General features: G+C 39.9%; 1 protein-coding gene across 9 annotated transcripts in view; it reads left to right on the forward strand.

The window, feature by feature from the left end:
* Macrod2 (mono-ADP ribosylhydrolase 2) overlaps positions 1-17,424 on the forward strand; it is a 2,026,216-nt gene that overhangs the window by 618,655 nt on the left and 1,390,137 nt on the right. For all 9 annotated transcript variants that reach the window (NM_001428715.1, NM_001428716.1, NM_001428717.1 and 6 more), the window contains 1 exon segment: positions 5,913-6,029. In NM_001428715.1, the coding sequence (NP_001415644.1) occupies positions 5,913-6,029 (117 nt within the window).

Consider the following 17,424-nt stretch of genomic DNA (forward strand, 5'->3'; position numbering starts at 1 on the left):
ATCAGAAAAGATAAGGAAGGACACTTCATATTCATCAAAGGAAAAATCCACCAAGATGAACTCTCAATCCTAAATATCTATGCCCCAAATACAAGGGCACCTACATATGTAAAAGAAACCTTACTAAAGCTCGAAACACACATTGCACCTCACACAATAATAGTGGGAGATTTCAACACCCCACTCTCATCAATGGACATATCATGGAAACAGAAATTAAACAGAGATGTAGACAGACTAAGAGAAGTCATGAGCCAAATGGACTTAACGGATATTTATAGAAAATTCTATCCTAAAGCAAAAGGATATACCTTCTTCTCAGCTCCTCATGGTACTTTCTCCAAAATTGACCATATAATTGGTCAAAAAACGGGCCTCAACAGGTACAGAAAGATAGAAATAATCCCATGCGTGCTATCAGACCACCACGGCCTAAAACTGGTCTTCAATAACAATCAAGGAAGAATGCCCACATATACTTGGAAATTGAACAATGCTCTACTCAATGATAACCTGGTCAAGGAAGAAATAAAGAAAGAAATTAAAAACTTTTTAGAATTTAATGAAAATGAAGGTACAACATACCCAAACTTATGGGACACAATGAAAGCTGTGCTAAGAGGAAAACTCATAGCGCTGAGTGCCTGCAGAAAGAAACAGGAAAGAGCATATGTCAGCAGCTTGACAGCACACCTAAAAGCTCTAGAACAAAAAGAAGCAAATACACCCAGGAGGAGTAGAAGGCAGGAAATAATCAAACTCAGAGCTGAAATCAACCAAGTAGAAACAAAAAGGACCATAGAAAGAATCAACAGGACCAAAAGTTGGTTCTTTGAGAAAATCAACAAGATAGATAAACCCTTAGCCAGACTAACGAGAGGACACAGAGAGTGTGTCCAAATTAACAAAATCAGAAATGAAAAGGGAGACATAACAACAGATTCAGAGGAAATTCAAAAAATCATCAGATCTTACTATAAAAACCTATATTCTTGAAAATCTTCAGGAAATGGACAATTTCCTAGACAGATACCAGGTATCGAAGTTAAATCAGGAACAGATAAACCAGTTAAACAACCCCATAACTCCTAAGGAAATAGAAGCAGTCATTAAAGGTCTCCCAACCAAAAAGAGCCCAGGTCCAGACGGGTTTAGTGCAGAATTCTATCAAACCTTCATAGAAGACCTAATACCAATATTATCCAAACTATTCCACAAAATTGAAACAGATGGATCACTACCGAATTCCTTCTATGAAGCCACAATTACTCTTATACCTAAACCACACAAAGACACAACAAAGAAAGAGAACTTCAGACCAATTTCCCTTATGAATATCGACGCAAAAATACTCAACAAAATTCTGGCAAACCGAATCCAAGAGCACATCAAAACAATCATCCACCATGACCAAGTAGGCTTCATCCCAGGCATGCAGGGATGGTTTAATATACGGAAAAGCATCAACGTGATCCATTATATAAACAAACTGAAAGAACAAAACCACATGATCATTTCATTAGACGCTGAGAAATCATTTGACAAAATTCAACACCCCTTCATGATAAAAGTCGTGGAAAGAATAGGAATTCAAGGCCCATACCTGAACATAGTAAAAGCCATATACAGCAAATCAGTTGCTAACATTATACTAAATGGAGAGAAACTTGAAGCAATCCCACTAAAATCAGGGACTAGACAAGGCTGCCCACTCTCTCCCTACTTATTCAATATAGTTCTTGAAGTTCTAGCCAGAGCAATCAGACAACAAAAGGAGGTCAAGGGGATACAGATCGGAAAAGAAGAAGTCAAAATATCACTATTTGCAGATGATATGATAGTATATTTAAGTGATCCCAAACGTTCCACCAGAGAACTACTAAAGCTGATAGACAACTTCAGCAAAGTGGCTGGGTATAAAATTAACTCAAATAAATCAGTTGCCTTCCTCTATACAAAAGAGAAACAAGCCGAGAAAGAAATTAGGGAAACGACACCCTTCATAATAGACCCAAATAATATAAAGTACCTCGGTGTGACTTTAACAAAGCAAGTAAAAGATCTGTACAATAAGAACTTCAAGACACTGAAGAAGGAAATTGAAGAAGACCTCAGAAGATGGAAAGATCTCCCATGCTCATGGATTGGCAGGATTAATATAGTAAAAATGGCCTTTTTACCAAAAGCAATCTACAGATTCAATGCAATCCCCATCAAAATACCAATCCAATTCTTCAAAGAGTTAGACAGAACAATTTGCAAATTCATCTGGAATAACAAAAAACCCAGGATAGCTAAAGCTATCCTCAACTATAAAAGGATTTCAGGGGGAATCACTATCCCTGAACTCAAGCAGTATTACAGAGCAATAGTGATAAAAACTGCATGGTATTGGTACAGAGACAGACAGATAGACCAATGGAATAGAATTGAAGACCCAGAAATGAACCCACACACGTATGGTCACTTGATTTTTGACAAAGGAGCCAAAACCATCAAATGGAAAAAAGATAGCATTTTCAGCAAATGGTGCTGGTTCAACTGGAGGTCAACATGTAGAAGAATGCAGATCGATCCATGCTTATCACCCTGTACAAAGCTTAAGTCCAAGTGGATCAAGGACCTCCACATCAAACCAGATACACTCAAACTAATAGAAGAAAAACTAGGGAAGCATCTGGAACACATGGGCACTGGAAAAAATTTCCTAAACAAAACACCAATGGCTTACGCTCTAAGATCAAGAATTGACAAATGGGATCTCATAAAACTGCAAAGCTTCTGTAAGGCAAAGGACACTGTGGTTAGGACAAAACGGCAACCAACAGATTGGGAAAAGATCTTTACCAATCCTACAACAGATAGAGGCCTTATAGTCAAAATATACAAAGAACTCAAGAAGTTAGACCGCAGAGAAACAAATAACCCTATTAAAAATGGGGTTCAGAGCTAAACAAAGAATTCACAGCTGAGGAATGCCAAATGGCTGAGAAACACCTAAAGAAATGTTCAACATCTTTAGTCATAAGGGAAATGCAAATCAAAACAACCCTGAGATTTCACCTCACACCAGTGAGAATGGCTATGATCAAAAACTCAGGGGACAACAGATGCTGGCGAGGATGTGGAGAAAGAGGAACACTCCTCCATTGTTGGTGGGATTGCAAACTGGTACAACATTCTGGAAATCAGTCTGGAGGTTCCTCAGAAAATTGGACATTGAACTGCCTGAGGATCCAGCTATACCTCTCTTGGGCATATACCCAAAAGATGCCCCAACATATAAAAAAGACACGTCCTCCACTATGTTCATTGCAGCCTTATTTATAATAGCCAGAAGCTGGAAAGAACCCAGATGCCCTTCAACAGAGGAATGGATACAGAAAATGTGGTACATCTACACAATGGAATATTACTCAGCTATCAAAAACAACGAGTTTATGAAATTCGTAGGCAAATGGTTGGAACTGGAAAATATCATCCTGAGTGAGCTAACCCAATCACAGAAAGACATACATGGTATGCACTCATTGATAAGTGGCTATTAGCCCAAATGCTTGAATTACCCTAGATACCTAGAACAAATGAAACTCAAGACGGATGATCAAAATGTGAGTGCTTCACTCCTTCTTTAGAAGGGGAACAAGAATACCCTTGGCAGGGAAGAGAGAGGCAAAGATTAAAACAGAGACTGAAGGAACACCCATTCAGAGCCTGCCCTACATGTGGCCCATACATATACAGCCACCCAATTAGACAAGATGGATGAAGCAAAGAAGTGCAGACCGACAGGAGCCGGATGTAGATCGCTCCTGAGAGACACAGCCAGAATACAGCAAATACAGAGGCGAATGCCAGCAGCAAACCACTGAACTGAGAATAGGACCCCCGTTGAAGGAATCAGAGAAAGAACTGGAAGAGCCTGAAGGGGCTCGAGACCCCATATGTACAACAATGCTAAGCAACCAGAGCTTCCAGGGACTAAGCCACTACCTAAAGACTATACATGGACTGACCCTGGACTCTGACCTCATAGGTAGCAATGAATATCCTAGTAAGAGCACCAGTGGAAGGAGAAGCCCTGGGTCCTGCTAAGACTGAACCCCCAGTGAACTAGACTCTTGGGGGGAGGGCGGCAATGGGGGGAGGGTTGGGAGGGGAACACCCATAAGGAAGGGGAGGGGGGAGGGTGATGTTTGCCCAGATACCAGGAAAGGGAATAACACTCGAAATGTATATAAGAAATACTCAAGTTAATAAAAAAAAAAAAACATCCTTCAACAAGTATTTCCAATCTTTTCTTGTAAGCAATTAACTGTATTTTGTATGTGCACAGTGGGCAGGCCACTGGCTGACTGCCCTCCTAGAGCAGGATGAACAGCGCTCGCTTTCCATATTTTTCCGTACGTTTCTCATAGGCTGATAACGAGCTATCTGTAAATATGCTCAGTTCTATGTTAGGATATTGAGGTTAAACACCATCAGTCTAGCACACAACACTGTATTAAGCACCACACTGAATGTCTCCTGTGCACCAGAGTCCTTAAATGCCTGCACAGGTATGTACGACATCTAATACCAATTTCTTATAAAGTTGAGTTTAGCGCAGCAGCTTGTAGCTGGTAGAGAGCACAGTGTGGATATCACCTCAGGTCCTTGAAGGGTGACAGTTGAGAGTAGTCTCGAATACATTCATGTCTATATGAGGGTCTTTGAGGGCTAGGTCTGTTGTCAAACACCACAGATGTATAAGTGGCAAAACAAGTAAGCCTGGATAAGCGTATGCCTTTGGACACTTGTTCAGCTAAGAGTGGCGCCTTGGTGACAGTTTGTGGCAGTAGAAGTCAACAGGTTGCACCCTCAGCACTAAAAGTTCGTCCAATATCTGTGTATTGAAATGAAACAAAAATAAGAAGAGTCCTTATCAGCTTCATGACGGTGTGGAATGTGGGGGAATGGTGTCCACATCTCTAACAGAAACCACTTGCTCTCCCATTTTAGATTACTCTTACCTTGCCTTGGTTCGAAAACTTGAATTTTTTTCTTTCCGTCCATAGAGCGGTACTTACTCAAAAGTGACTAAGCAGGCAGATTTTCAAGCTCCTAATTCACGTGTACATGAGTCTTTAGTCCTCTACTTCAGCGTTAACTTCCGATCCAATCACAGAAGGTGCTGGTTTTTAATGGAATCAGCTTGGTACTTCCTGCCAGGGTGGCTGTTTGCAAGGAGAAGCGCCAGCTCAGACTGCCTACAGGCAGAAAGCTGTCTCCTTAGCTAAGTAAGAACAGTTGCCACTGCTTCAGGCTTTGCTTTGTGACAAGCAAGCCAGATAGATACATGGTCTTCCAGGGCCCTTCTAACAACACATCTCTCTAGGTCTTACCTTACAAGAACCTCATCATGTTTGCCTTTGTTCCTGTGAGGAGCAACAGGTTGTGTAGAGATTTGGTTCGTTTTGGGGAGTCTTGTTTTCCCGTCTCCCTTTAGAGAAGAGTGCACGCGTGCCTTCATTACCTCACTGATACTGGGGGTGTGTTGGAAAACACACTTAGCAGTAGACACACTTAGCTCAGAAGACACAGCATTTCTTCCTAACACTGTTTTCATCAACATTGGATGTTGGCAGGGAGTGCCTACACTCGTGAAGTTATTTCACCTGTCAGGGGCTCCTCCACCCCACAGGAATGTTAACACCACACACACACACACACACACACACACACACACACACACACACACACACAGAGAGAGAGAGAGAGAGAGAGAGAGAGAGATTGATTTACTATGAGTTTCCCAACATGAAGCTATGATTTGGAAAGGAAGAAATTGAGTTCTTTTCTCCTCATGTTTGTTTATACACGTACTTCCTAAAGGTCAAACATAGGCTAACTTTGTTATCTCTCTCCCCTAGTGGATGGCTGTATTCACAGAGCTGCCGGCCCCTGTTTGTTAGCCGAGTGTCGGAACCTGAACGGCTGTGAGACCGGACATGCAAAAATCACATGTGGCTACGACCTCCCTGCAAAGTGTGAGTACAGCATGCCTGAACTTCGTTTCAGAATCATCTCAGAGCACCAACCTTGCCTTATTTTTTTTCTTTCAAAACAATATCTAGAAAAGGATCCCTGTAGTGGAATTTAATTAAAATATACTTATAGTCAAATGTAGTGTGTAGGTTCATGTTTATTTGTATGATTAAGTCTAGAAAATTTTAGTTGTTCAGTTCTTTAACAGTGTCTCTGAAACAGAAAAATAGAAATAGGAGGAAAATATACGTTCCAGTATTTAAGCACCACCAGTGACAGCTTCTGGAAATGATGCCAATTTCTCATTCCTTGTTCGGCTTTCTTGATTGTGGATGTGTTTAGAGCAAAGGAGATCAAAGTGATGTATTGTGTTTTCAGCTGCCATGTAAAGGCTGATTGGCAATTACAGCCCAGGCATCTGTCACCCTCGGCTCTCAGGAGAACCGAGTGGAATGCAGTTGTCAGTCTGAGAATGTATTTGCTCTTCGAATGTGGAATGGTCAAATTTTCTATTATATTTTAATAGAAAAAAATGCATTGCAATTGACTGACCTTGTTGCTTTAGTGTTTAGCTGACTGGCGTAGGGTAGTATAGAATAAAAGATGAGAGACGGGATTAAAGGTATTCCTTTTAAAATTATATAATTTCCAGAGCCTGGAGATGGAGGGAGGGGTTGTGCTATACTATTAAGGTGTGCATTGGGCTGGAAATTGCGACTCCAATTTAATCTCTGTACTTGCCTCTTAGGATACTGCTTGATCTATGAACACATTTTATGTGAAGGCAAAGCTACTTTTGTTTGTCTTTTATTAGTGAAAAAACTGTGAACTCAGAAGGTACAGCATAATTTGTGGGATACCATTGGTTTCTGAACGGATAGGGTGTATAGAAATGAGCTACCCAAGGCCATCTGTGAATGGTGACATAGAGCACTTTATTTTAAAGGAAAATTTTAAAAGCGTGTGTTTGGGTGGGGGTGTGGGTGGGGGTGTACAGTGGTGTTGAGAGTTCTCACTTTGACCCGTAGAAATCAAGGTCTTGAGTATTAAAGGTGATTTCCTTCTGGGATGATACAGCCCATGTTGACAAATGTGATTCTTTAATCTGTCTAACCTGATGCTACCTGTCAGATGCAGCTGACCTGTACCATTGTGAGAATGAGCAGATCAACTACTTTAAGACCAAGTAATACGTGTGGTAGTCTTTTAAATTCACTGTTTTCTCTGTATGAAAACAGACATAAAATTCTTCCACTCTGGGCTTTATGAACACGGATAAGCTTGGAATCTTTACACAGGATGGAGTAAAATTGATGGTTTAAGGATATTATCTAAGAAATGTGGGAATCTTTTTTTAACTTACTTGCTATTTGACATGTTTGTGTACAAGATATTCCATTCCCATTGATGGCCATTCAATTGATTTCGAAGTTATTCAGAATTTGCATAGTGTCAAGCATCAAGGGACAGGGATCAGTACCTTGGATGATGTAGATGTCTGTGGATGTGGTAGAAGTTGCCATATTCAAACCCTGTGTTTGAGCTTAAGTATGGTATGTGGCTTTGTGGTTTGAGCAGAAGTATCTTGAAGCAAGTGCATCTTGTGGACCAAGACACTGGAAATGGAGAATCAGCCTACAGGACTCAGCATGGAACTCCACTGAGCTGAGATCCTAACTCCAGTCCTTATATTGCAACTGAAGGAAATGATTTCATGTCAATTCAACACAAACTGAAGTCATCTGAGAAGAGGGAACCTCAACAAAAAAATTATCTTTATAATATCAGGCTACAGACAAGCCTGATTGGGCATTTTCTTAATCAGTGCTTCATGTTGGAACACTCAGCCCATTGTGGTGGGGTGACTCCTAGACTGGTGGTCATGAATGTTATAAAAGAAAAAGGCAGGCTGAGTAAGCTCCAGGGAACAAACCAGTTAGCAGCACTCGTCCATGGCCTCTGTATCATCTCCTGCTTCCAGGTTCCTGCCCTGATTCCCTTTGATTATGAATTGTGATATTGAACTGTAAGCAAAATAAGCCCTTCTCTTCCCTAGTTTACTTTTGGTCATGGTGCTTCATCACAGCAGCATTATCCTTAACTAAGCATCTCTAATAAAGAATCATACCGTGGAATAGAAAATAGAAGTCCAGCATGGCAGCCACCTCATAAAAATCAGACATGCGTTATCAATGAGAGTGTCTTGATATTATGTGTACTTTAAAAGATTAATGATCGATAGTAAGACGGTAAAAGGAATGTGAAATTGAGTAACGATAACTCACACTTGTATTGCACTTTATACTGTTTCCCAGTACTTTCCCAAGGCCTTATATTTTAAATTATCCTTTATAAACATTGTGTGTTCATTTTCCTTTTCCCTATCCCTGAGAGATAGTTTTCTTTCTCTTCAATTTGGTTCCTCCATTTTAAAGTCATTAACAATCCACAGATGTGCTTTTGTAGTGAGAGAATGAAAAGGGAGCTCATTACATACTGTTTGGGTCATTTTCCCCTCCATATTTAATAATTCGGTGACAGTTTGACAGCAGAGACTAGCTCCTATCTGTCCTCTGAGACAGTGGGTTCATCATTATAGGGGTACTAAAGCCAACCATCCAGCCACGAGTGATGATATCTTCATGCACCAGCAATTTGTTTTGAAAATGATTTTGTCTGGGTTACAGAAAATATTGGTCATTTTGGACTGCTTTCTGCTTTCCTATGCTTCCTAAATTAATTTATCCACAAATGGTTGTATTTGAATTAATTATTCTTGTAGTCTGTGTTTGGTGCCTTATCATGATGGCTGGAATGAAAAGCCCCTCGTTGTTTTCCCTTTCCTTCACTGCCTGAATGTTTGAGTGGTTGCTTTCGACACAAAACTAACAATCACTTTTCTCAAAAGAAGTCATGGGTGGCAAGAATATTGGCTGGAATTGCACTGAATGCTGTTTCTTAGGAAGTGGACCAAGGGCTTCTTATGTAATTTCAACAGAAGGAATGGTCCCTTCTGTGAGATTAGACTTGCGTTTATATTTGTAATCAAATTACAGTGTGTATCTCTGTATAGAAGCTTTTTAACATGAAGGGGGTTTAAATCTCTCTGTTGTAGAACTCAGTCCTCCATGCCTAACAGCCATTGCCATTTTAAGTAGAGAAGTCATGATAAATCTACAACAGGCTCTCAAGATTGGTCCTGTGGACTGTGCTTCATAGTAGGAGGGTGGGGAGAGTCATTAGATGCCCGCTTGAGATTCCATCCACTCTCCTATATCTTCTTCCAAGCTGTATAAAATTCTGTTTGAGAGCCTCCAGAGGATAACCACAGAGAGCTGACTGAACTGTGAGGGCCATCTGTACAGCCATGGGGGTGTCCTGTCATCACTTTGTTGCAGTGAGGCTTTTTGGTGATTCCCCTGTTCTTAGACTGTCTAAGCTTCTAGAATTTTGTTCACGTGTGGCCAAGAAAAGTTTATCCACTGCTGTCATTCTTATATAGTGTCCTAATTTTGTGGTTCCGTAATATGAAAGAATGAAGTATCGAATGAATGATTTTGTTCAGGACCTTTTCTTCTGGAAAATGGTTTATAGCGTTTTAGCTGCAATTCCTTCTTCTCAAACCTTCTATCTTGCGATTCATTTTGCATGGTGCTAGTGGGTTTATGTCCCTTATTTCAGTTATAGCAAGGCTGTGCATGACTGAGACCTTCTTGTCTGCTGTGGCCTTCTTCTGTATGTTCTCATAGGTTCTGTTGCTGATCCTCAGTCCTAGAGACTACTATCTCCTTGTCTAGAAGTAGCTAGACATCCTCATGCCTTCTTCTCCAATGTTCTTCACACCCTTGTTAACTGTATCCTCAGGTGTTGTCTTGGCTGATGCAGTTATCTTTGCTCCTCTGCATCGTTTATATTTGTCTGTAGCATGTTAACTTCAAATATAATATATTATTACTTCTGTTTTTGGTAATATCTCCCCATAGCAGAGGAAGGGTATAGATTTTGGAGTTGGGATCTATTTCCTTTGTTTTGTTATATCCATACAGGTTCTAAAAAATGCCCAACACATAAAGAAGCTTGAAAGGTATTTCTTGAGAAAATTAATAAAAATAAACTCCAATCCTTTGACACCTTATTTTTCTTAAGTAAAGTTAAACATCTGTTATTTTGCCTTTTTTTTCCTCTGGAGCTGAGGACCAAACTCAGGGCCTTACACTCAGTTAAACATCTGCTAACCTAATTTTATTTGGCTTCCCACAATGTCCTGCCATATCTTAAACCACTTAAAATGTCTTGAATGGTATGACTTGCTCCCAACTTGATTCTATGAATCTATGTAAGCTTGTCATTGTCTAAAAAGCTAACTCTTTGATCTTTCCCACTTATTTTTCAGACTCAACTCAGGTAACACCTCTGTTAGGAATGATACTCTTATCACTTCAACTACAAGTGACCTTTTTTTCATTCAGTGTATTGCATGTTCACACTTTACATGATGCTTTCGTTGGCTTGTCATACACATTTCATAGTTGTGTATATATAGACCTAGAAGACAGCTTCATGTCTTGTCCATATGAGTCACCTCCCTTGTTTTATAAGATAGAATTTCTTATTGGTTAAGAGTTCACTGAGCAGGACAGGCTGGATGACCAGCAGGTTCAAGGGATACCTCTGGATCCAGTCCTCCAGTGCTACACCATTGCATATCATCACAACTGGCTCTTTTTATGGCTAACTGGTCCCAAACTCAGGTCTTGATTGTGTGGCAAGTACTTTACTCTCTGAGAAGTCTTCCCAGCACCTTCTAGTATTACAGACACTAGAGAAACACCTGTCAAATGAATGATTAAAACTGGAAAACTGATACTGAATTGATGAATGCTTGAACATGAAAGAAAAGTTGTACTAATATTCCTAAAAAATAGAATTAGTGTCAATTTTTCATTGCATTTTAAAACTATTTCAACTTATGCATAGTTCTAAAGTCTCCTAAGAAATTTACTCTTAATAGTTTCTCCTGAAGAAGTGAAAATAAAATTCAGTTGATTTTCAACATAACCCATGTCTATTATATTTTCTTAGAGTACTCCCAAGTTCTTTCAGGGTTGAATAAGCATCAAAGATAAATATAAAAATATTAAATCAATGTGTATAATATTTTTGTATCTTTCATTTATTTTTTTAAGGCATCAAAGAGCAATGTTCAGATCCAACTTCTGGTGTTACATTATTGATTTCAAGGAATGCCTACGATGGCATACTATAACATAATTTGGTTGAATGAGTGGTATGAATTAGTATCCTCATTCTATTCCCAGGTGCAGAAATAATCTGATGATAGTAGCTTAAAGGGTACTGTTGGTAGTAATTAGTACTTCTCTGGTGCTCTTCATCAAGAAATGGTAGCATGTTGAAATACAAGGTTGTCAGTTCTTTGAAATTTTATGAAGATGCAACATGACAAGTAAGGATAATTTATTTCCAACATAAAGAAAGATTCAGGTATAGAGAAATCAAATATGCTGTTACCAGTAACAAGCGAAATCCAGAGTAGAGCCTTGATTGTAACCAGGAATCATGAACTAAGTGGAGTATCACTGACAGTGAGATCCAATCCTGCTATCTGCTTTTGTAAATAAAGTTTTATTAGAAACCAGCTATGCTGATTTGTTCTTATATTGTTTATGACTGCTTTGGTGTGACTGAGTTGACTAATTCCTGCAGGGGTATGATTGGCATGTCTGAATCATGTGCTATCTAGTCTTTGGTGGTTTATTATGACCTACTTTGTAACAAATTATAAAGGCATAATTTATTAAAACATTTTTAATTTTATTAAGCATATATAGTTGATCAGAGTTGACAAAGCAGAAAAATACCTACCTGCTATCTATTTCCTTATATATTGTGCCTCAAGTAAATGTGTCTTTAGGAGGATTATCTGAGCCTCTTCAAATCTTTCATGTATCTAGCCCATCTTGGAAAAAACTATTTGATGAGAAAAAACTTTTTCTGTATTGAACTGGAACTAAGAAGTGAATAAGTCAAGTCTCTGTCGGGAAAGTCAGTTAAAAACACCAGAGTTTGGGCCACAAACCTCCATCCCCTGCCTCGTCCATGGGGCTAGCTAGTGTGCTGAAAGGGGGTCTTCAGGCCTGAGGAAATTTATAATTGGGAGTAAGCAACTCAAAAGGTGGTTCTGAGTTAGTCCACTGCGGAAGTGACCTGATTTCGGCCATCCCAGCTGTCCCAGCAGGTGCTTGATTGTGAAAGCAGTGAAGTGGGCATGCTGGGAAGAGGGCGACTCTGCAGCCTTTGATGGAGACCTGAGGGCTCTCACAAGCCAATTCCATAATTAAATAGCATGGTACTTAAAGAGAAAAAACCGCTTTTGAAGAATATAAAATCATCACCATCCTTCTGGAAGATGAGGATGTGACTGTCTTTCATAAACACCGTTACTGGTTCATTTCCTTAGAACTTCAACTTCCAGTTGAGCCTGTTTTTTTTTTTCATATTCACAGTTATTTCCTTATATACTAAGCAGTGAATGTACTTTATTCCCTTAGTGAGCCTCACAATGGATGCAGAATTGAGAAATATTTAGATTAGAAGGTCTTGAAATGCAGTTTCAAAGCGAATCGTCATGCCTTACTCCAGAAAAACTGAGTTAGAAGCTCTGCGGCTCAGTTAACTGTATAACTCTAATGAATGCTCAAGTTTGAGGGCCACTGCCCTATAGTGGAGTAGAATACCAAGCAGCAATCTCACTGCCACCCTCCTGGCTCTGTAACACAGACATCCTTTTGGTTACTAGACTAGGGCTTCCTTGAAAAAGAATTCCAGCATCTTCTTTTCCTTTGTAGTATTTCCATAGTTAGTAATAATGCCTATATTTGCTTAGCTCTTCATTGCTAGTCCTCCCCAACAGTTAGAGTTTAAGGAGGGCAGAGTTACAACAGTCCCATTGGTCTGGCATGCACAGCATCTGTCACAAGAATAGGCTCTTCACACGTATTTTCTGGGAGAATTAGCAATTGCCTATGCGCTTTCTCTCTCATCACTAGGGCCACTGTTAGAAACCAACACAGCCACTCTCAAGGTGGAGCTCCACAGTTCCGAAATCTGAAAAGCTAGTTCTGTTGCTGTCATCAGCACGATATTACATCACCCAGTATGCTTCTTTTTATAAATCTTTAATAAGTTTTACTATTATTAACGAGGGAACAAAAAAAGAGAACTCGAGAACATGGATGTGTGCATGCTGTAGCTTTGGTGTAGTTGTAGAAGACAGAGGCTAGCTTTCGAAGGTCAGTTCTCTCCTTCCACAATGAAGTAAACATGGATTAAACTCGAGTCATCAGGCTTGAACAGCAAGAACTCTTACCTGATAAACCGTTCTGTCGACCGCGAGCATGCCTCTTGATGAAATGTGTTAGCAGTAAAAGTGTAAGAAGACAAATTACTCTAACCTGTGTGGCCACATGTGTATCTTTTACCCACGTTCTCCTTTTTTAGACACAGTGGAATAATACAGGTTTTCTTACCAGGCAATTTTGTGACCAATCTGTTCTATTATTTCTATCTTTTGAAGTTATCTACATTTTGAAAGCAATCAGTACCTTGGTAACTGTTGGACCAGATCGGTGTAGAACAAAGCCTGCACTTCCCACATTTGCTGGCCTTCAGAGGACCCTGGCTAACCTTCTTTTTTTTCTATATGATCAATAGGAAATAACAGTGTAAATCAATTCCAAGTAATAATGTAAATGTGCTCTTGAAGGCAATTCCTGCTGTGAAATAAGTAGTTAGCAGTGACACTGGCATTAACCGCAGAGGGGGTAATCAGCCTGTGGATGTGTTTAATCAGAATTATCAGCTAAGATTAAAAAGAGAGCCACAGTTGTGCGGCGATAATCATTTTCAAGGTTTAAAAGATGAATATGTGAAGGTGTTCTCATAAATTAAAGCCATCAGAATGGCTTTGAGTAATTTAGGATAGTCTGAGGTCAGGAACAAGCAAACAGGAAAGGTTAATCTTGGGGCCATGGCCATTAATGTGCAGATATAGCAGAATACACTTACGGAAGTAAGTAACAAGCACTGAGTTAAATGATTTTCCCCATACATTAAGACGTGCTTTGGTCTGTCACTAACATAAATGACTTGATTAAAAAGCAAGCAACATGGGACAATTTGTACATGTATTAATTATCTTAGCAATTAATCACTAATTTTAAAATCTAAATGTCTGTCCACTTTATGACTTGGTTTAGAAACACTGACAGAGCCAACCATGTACCATGGAAAACATGCTTGATTCCATGGTGTAACACTGAACTTCAAGGTCAATCCATAAAGTCCTGAACTTGGCATTCTAATTACATTGTGATGTCCTTTAACCTCTGAGCATGAGTTTCCTTGTCCATGATTATCTCTGGGTCGCGGCATCTATCTTGCCAGTCTGTTAGGAATAGACAAAGAATGGCATCTTAATAACGTAAGACATCAGAGAATATGACTTTATTGATAGTTTTAAAATAATTGGCATACTTCGTTTGCTTCTTCAACATTTTTACTGGGTGCTTGCTCTGACCTTGGGGGCTCTTCTAGAAAGTAGAGAACTATTGCGAAGAAATCCTGGCCACTTAGACCTGATGTTCAAACTAAAAGAGGCAGACAATGAACATATTTGTACAAAACTGAGGACTCTTAAGAGAGCAGTGGAAACTAGCAGGAGGATAGAGCAAACTACCAGAGTAGAAAGGTGAAGAGGCAGCTTTCCTATGCGGTCAGGGAAGCCCTCCCTATGGATGTGATATTTCGTTGAATGAAAAACCATTGCCAATAAAGATAAAAGAAAACACTTTACCCCTGAATTAAAGTCAGCTTATGGCAGAATTAGAAGGAGGGTAGTTAGGGAATTCTCCTTGTGTCCTTATTCCTTATAGTTGGTTTGTCTTGTCTTTTTCTGATGTCCAGGCATGTATGTATGTAGATAAGTACACACAATCATTCCAGCCTAGCTTTTACCAGAAATGAAGGTGTTGCTGAAACTAATCAGGATCACACAGGAGTTTTAATGATCATTTAAGTGACCACTTATCGATCACCTCATATTTTCACAGCTAGGGAAATCGAAGCCCAGGATGATGGCTTAATCTTTCCCAGGATTTTATAAGTGGCAACACAAGCAATGACCTGGAGTTTATCCCATCACAGTGTAGTGACCTTTTTGTTAGAATGTGCTCTATGATCATGTTAGCAGTGCTATAAGCACTTTATGAAACTGTAGCCATCTACTCAACAAAATAAAACCCACAAACATTTGGAGAAATAAGTTCTCACCTCGCACAGTACACCCGCTGCTTCATTGATGATAGGAATTTTGATAAGTTCCACATCATTGATAAACCATGAGCTTCCCTGGTGATGTTTTTCACAGTAGTCCCTCAGAATCTTATAGCATTATCTGGTATATGAGGAAACATAGAAGTCATTTGTATGACGTAATGAAAATTCTTCATTATCCTTAACTGAGACATGTGCAGTAGCTTTCCTTCAGAGGAAAGACATCTTCAGAAGTAATTTCCACAGACATTAGACAGGCCTGCAAACCTGCTGACGTTTCTTCTCTAGGGGTGTAAACATAATCTCCCACCCCACCCTGAGAGCATCTGGGTCTTACCAATGTCCTTTAAGTGAACAGAATCTGTCTAAAGTGGGGGGAATTGCTGAGCTTACGTTTAAAGTAATGTTGGCTTCCATGTGTGATCTCTCTGTCTTTGCATCACTAACTGCTGTTCACCTAGGGCTGACATGACAAATTATAGCACTCAGTGTCTGTAAACAGCACAAACATTCTGTCCTGCAGAGCAGAGATAGGAAAGACAACAATGTGGGTGTGTGCCTTCTACAGGTCTTATGAGGAAATCCATGCTGGCTTCTTCCAACTCTCTGTGGATCCAGGTTTTTCTTGGGTTAAGGTACATCATTTCCAGTTTCTGTTTTACTCTTTATATCTTATATTCTCTCCCTTTGTGTCATTTCCTTAAGGTCCCTTTTCATGAGATTTAGGGCTCACTCTGAGCCATCTCCCATCTCTAGTTATCAAGATCCTCAATTATATTTATCTACAAAGATTCTTTCATATTTTTCCTAAATATATTCACCCTCATGTTCTGGGGCTCAGAACACTGTCATTTTTTCTTGAAAATCAGTACCCCATAATGCACTCTTTATAAGATGGCAAGTTATATGCCATAGGCAGCGTTGAAGAAAGAAGGAATAAGCTGTGAATCTCGGGCCACCTCTGGAAAGATCAATATGGTGAGCAGCTAGAGCTGAAGCAACAGCGTGAGCTAGAAGTTACATAGCCAAACGTGCATGCAATAGCCATGCAAGTGGCCTTTGCACTAAACCCTCCAGCCTCCATCAAACTTTCAGATGTTTGCATCCCCAAGTTTGACAGCAACACCAAGAAGCATCCTGAGCCAAAGCCATCCTGCTAAATTCATCCAGAATTCTCAGCCTCTGAAACTGGGAGATGGTGTTTGTTACTCAAGTTTGGAACTGCATGTTGAAGCAACCATGACAAAGTATATGAGTCAGGATAAGGAGATCACTAGCCAAGTTGCTAGTCTATATAACACTCTCCTAGTGCTTGTGTCGGGCTTAGGAATGGCCAAACATAAGAGGTAAAATGAAACACATTTAATCAATGACTTCAAACTTAAGAAATGTAGTCATGTCCCTTAACCATAGCACGTCCTTTCCCCATACTTCTGGCATTGGTAGCATAAAGGATAAAAAACTGATAGTGCCATTGAGGGCATTGGAGAGAGGGAGGGGTAGAGGAAGAGAGAGAGGAGGTGGGGAGGGAGACAGCTAAACGGCGTGCAGTAAAGCATTAGAAAGATAGCATCAAGTGAAAACACACTTCTGCTATTACTATTTACCTACTACCCCTTGATTATTGCTTTATCATTGTACTGCTTGCTCAGATGCTGCTCGCTGACAGGGATTGCTGTTCCCATTTGCACAGAGGTGGAAGGGGAATCAGTTTAGCTTCTCCCGTGTGCTGAGGCTACAGGCAAAGCAGACAGCGGTAGATTCTATTTACATTTGTAGCCGAGCTCCTCTGTCTGTTTGCTGTGCCAGGTGCTGTGTTTCCCATTAGCTCCTTCACTTTTCAGCACCACCCAGCACTTGCCCCATTTCTAATCATATGCTATTTGTGAAAGCCCTATAATTTCCTAAGGCCTTCTGAAGCTTTCCTCTTCCTACCTGTGACATTTTGAGGAAGGATTTATTTCTCTTTCTGTGTTTATTCTGCTTAGTGGGAAAAAAACCAGGAGAAAAAGCCTTCACGGTATTTTCAAAGTTCTCTGTAGAATC

The sequence above is a fragment of the Rattus norvegicus genome, chromosome 3 (assembly GCF_021556685.1).
Source record: "Rattus norvegicus strain SHRSP/BbbUtx chromosome 3, alternate assembly SHRSP_T2T, whole genome shotgun sequence".
Lineage (NCBI taxonomy): Eukaryota > Metazoa > Chordata > Mammalia > Rodentia > Muridae > Rattus > Rattus norvegicus.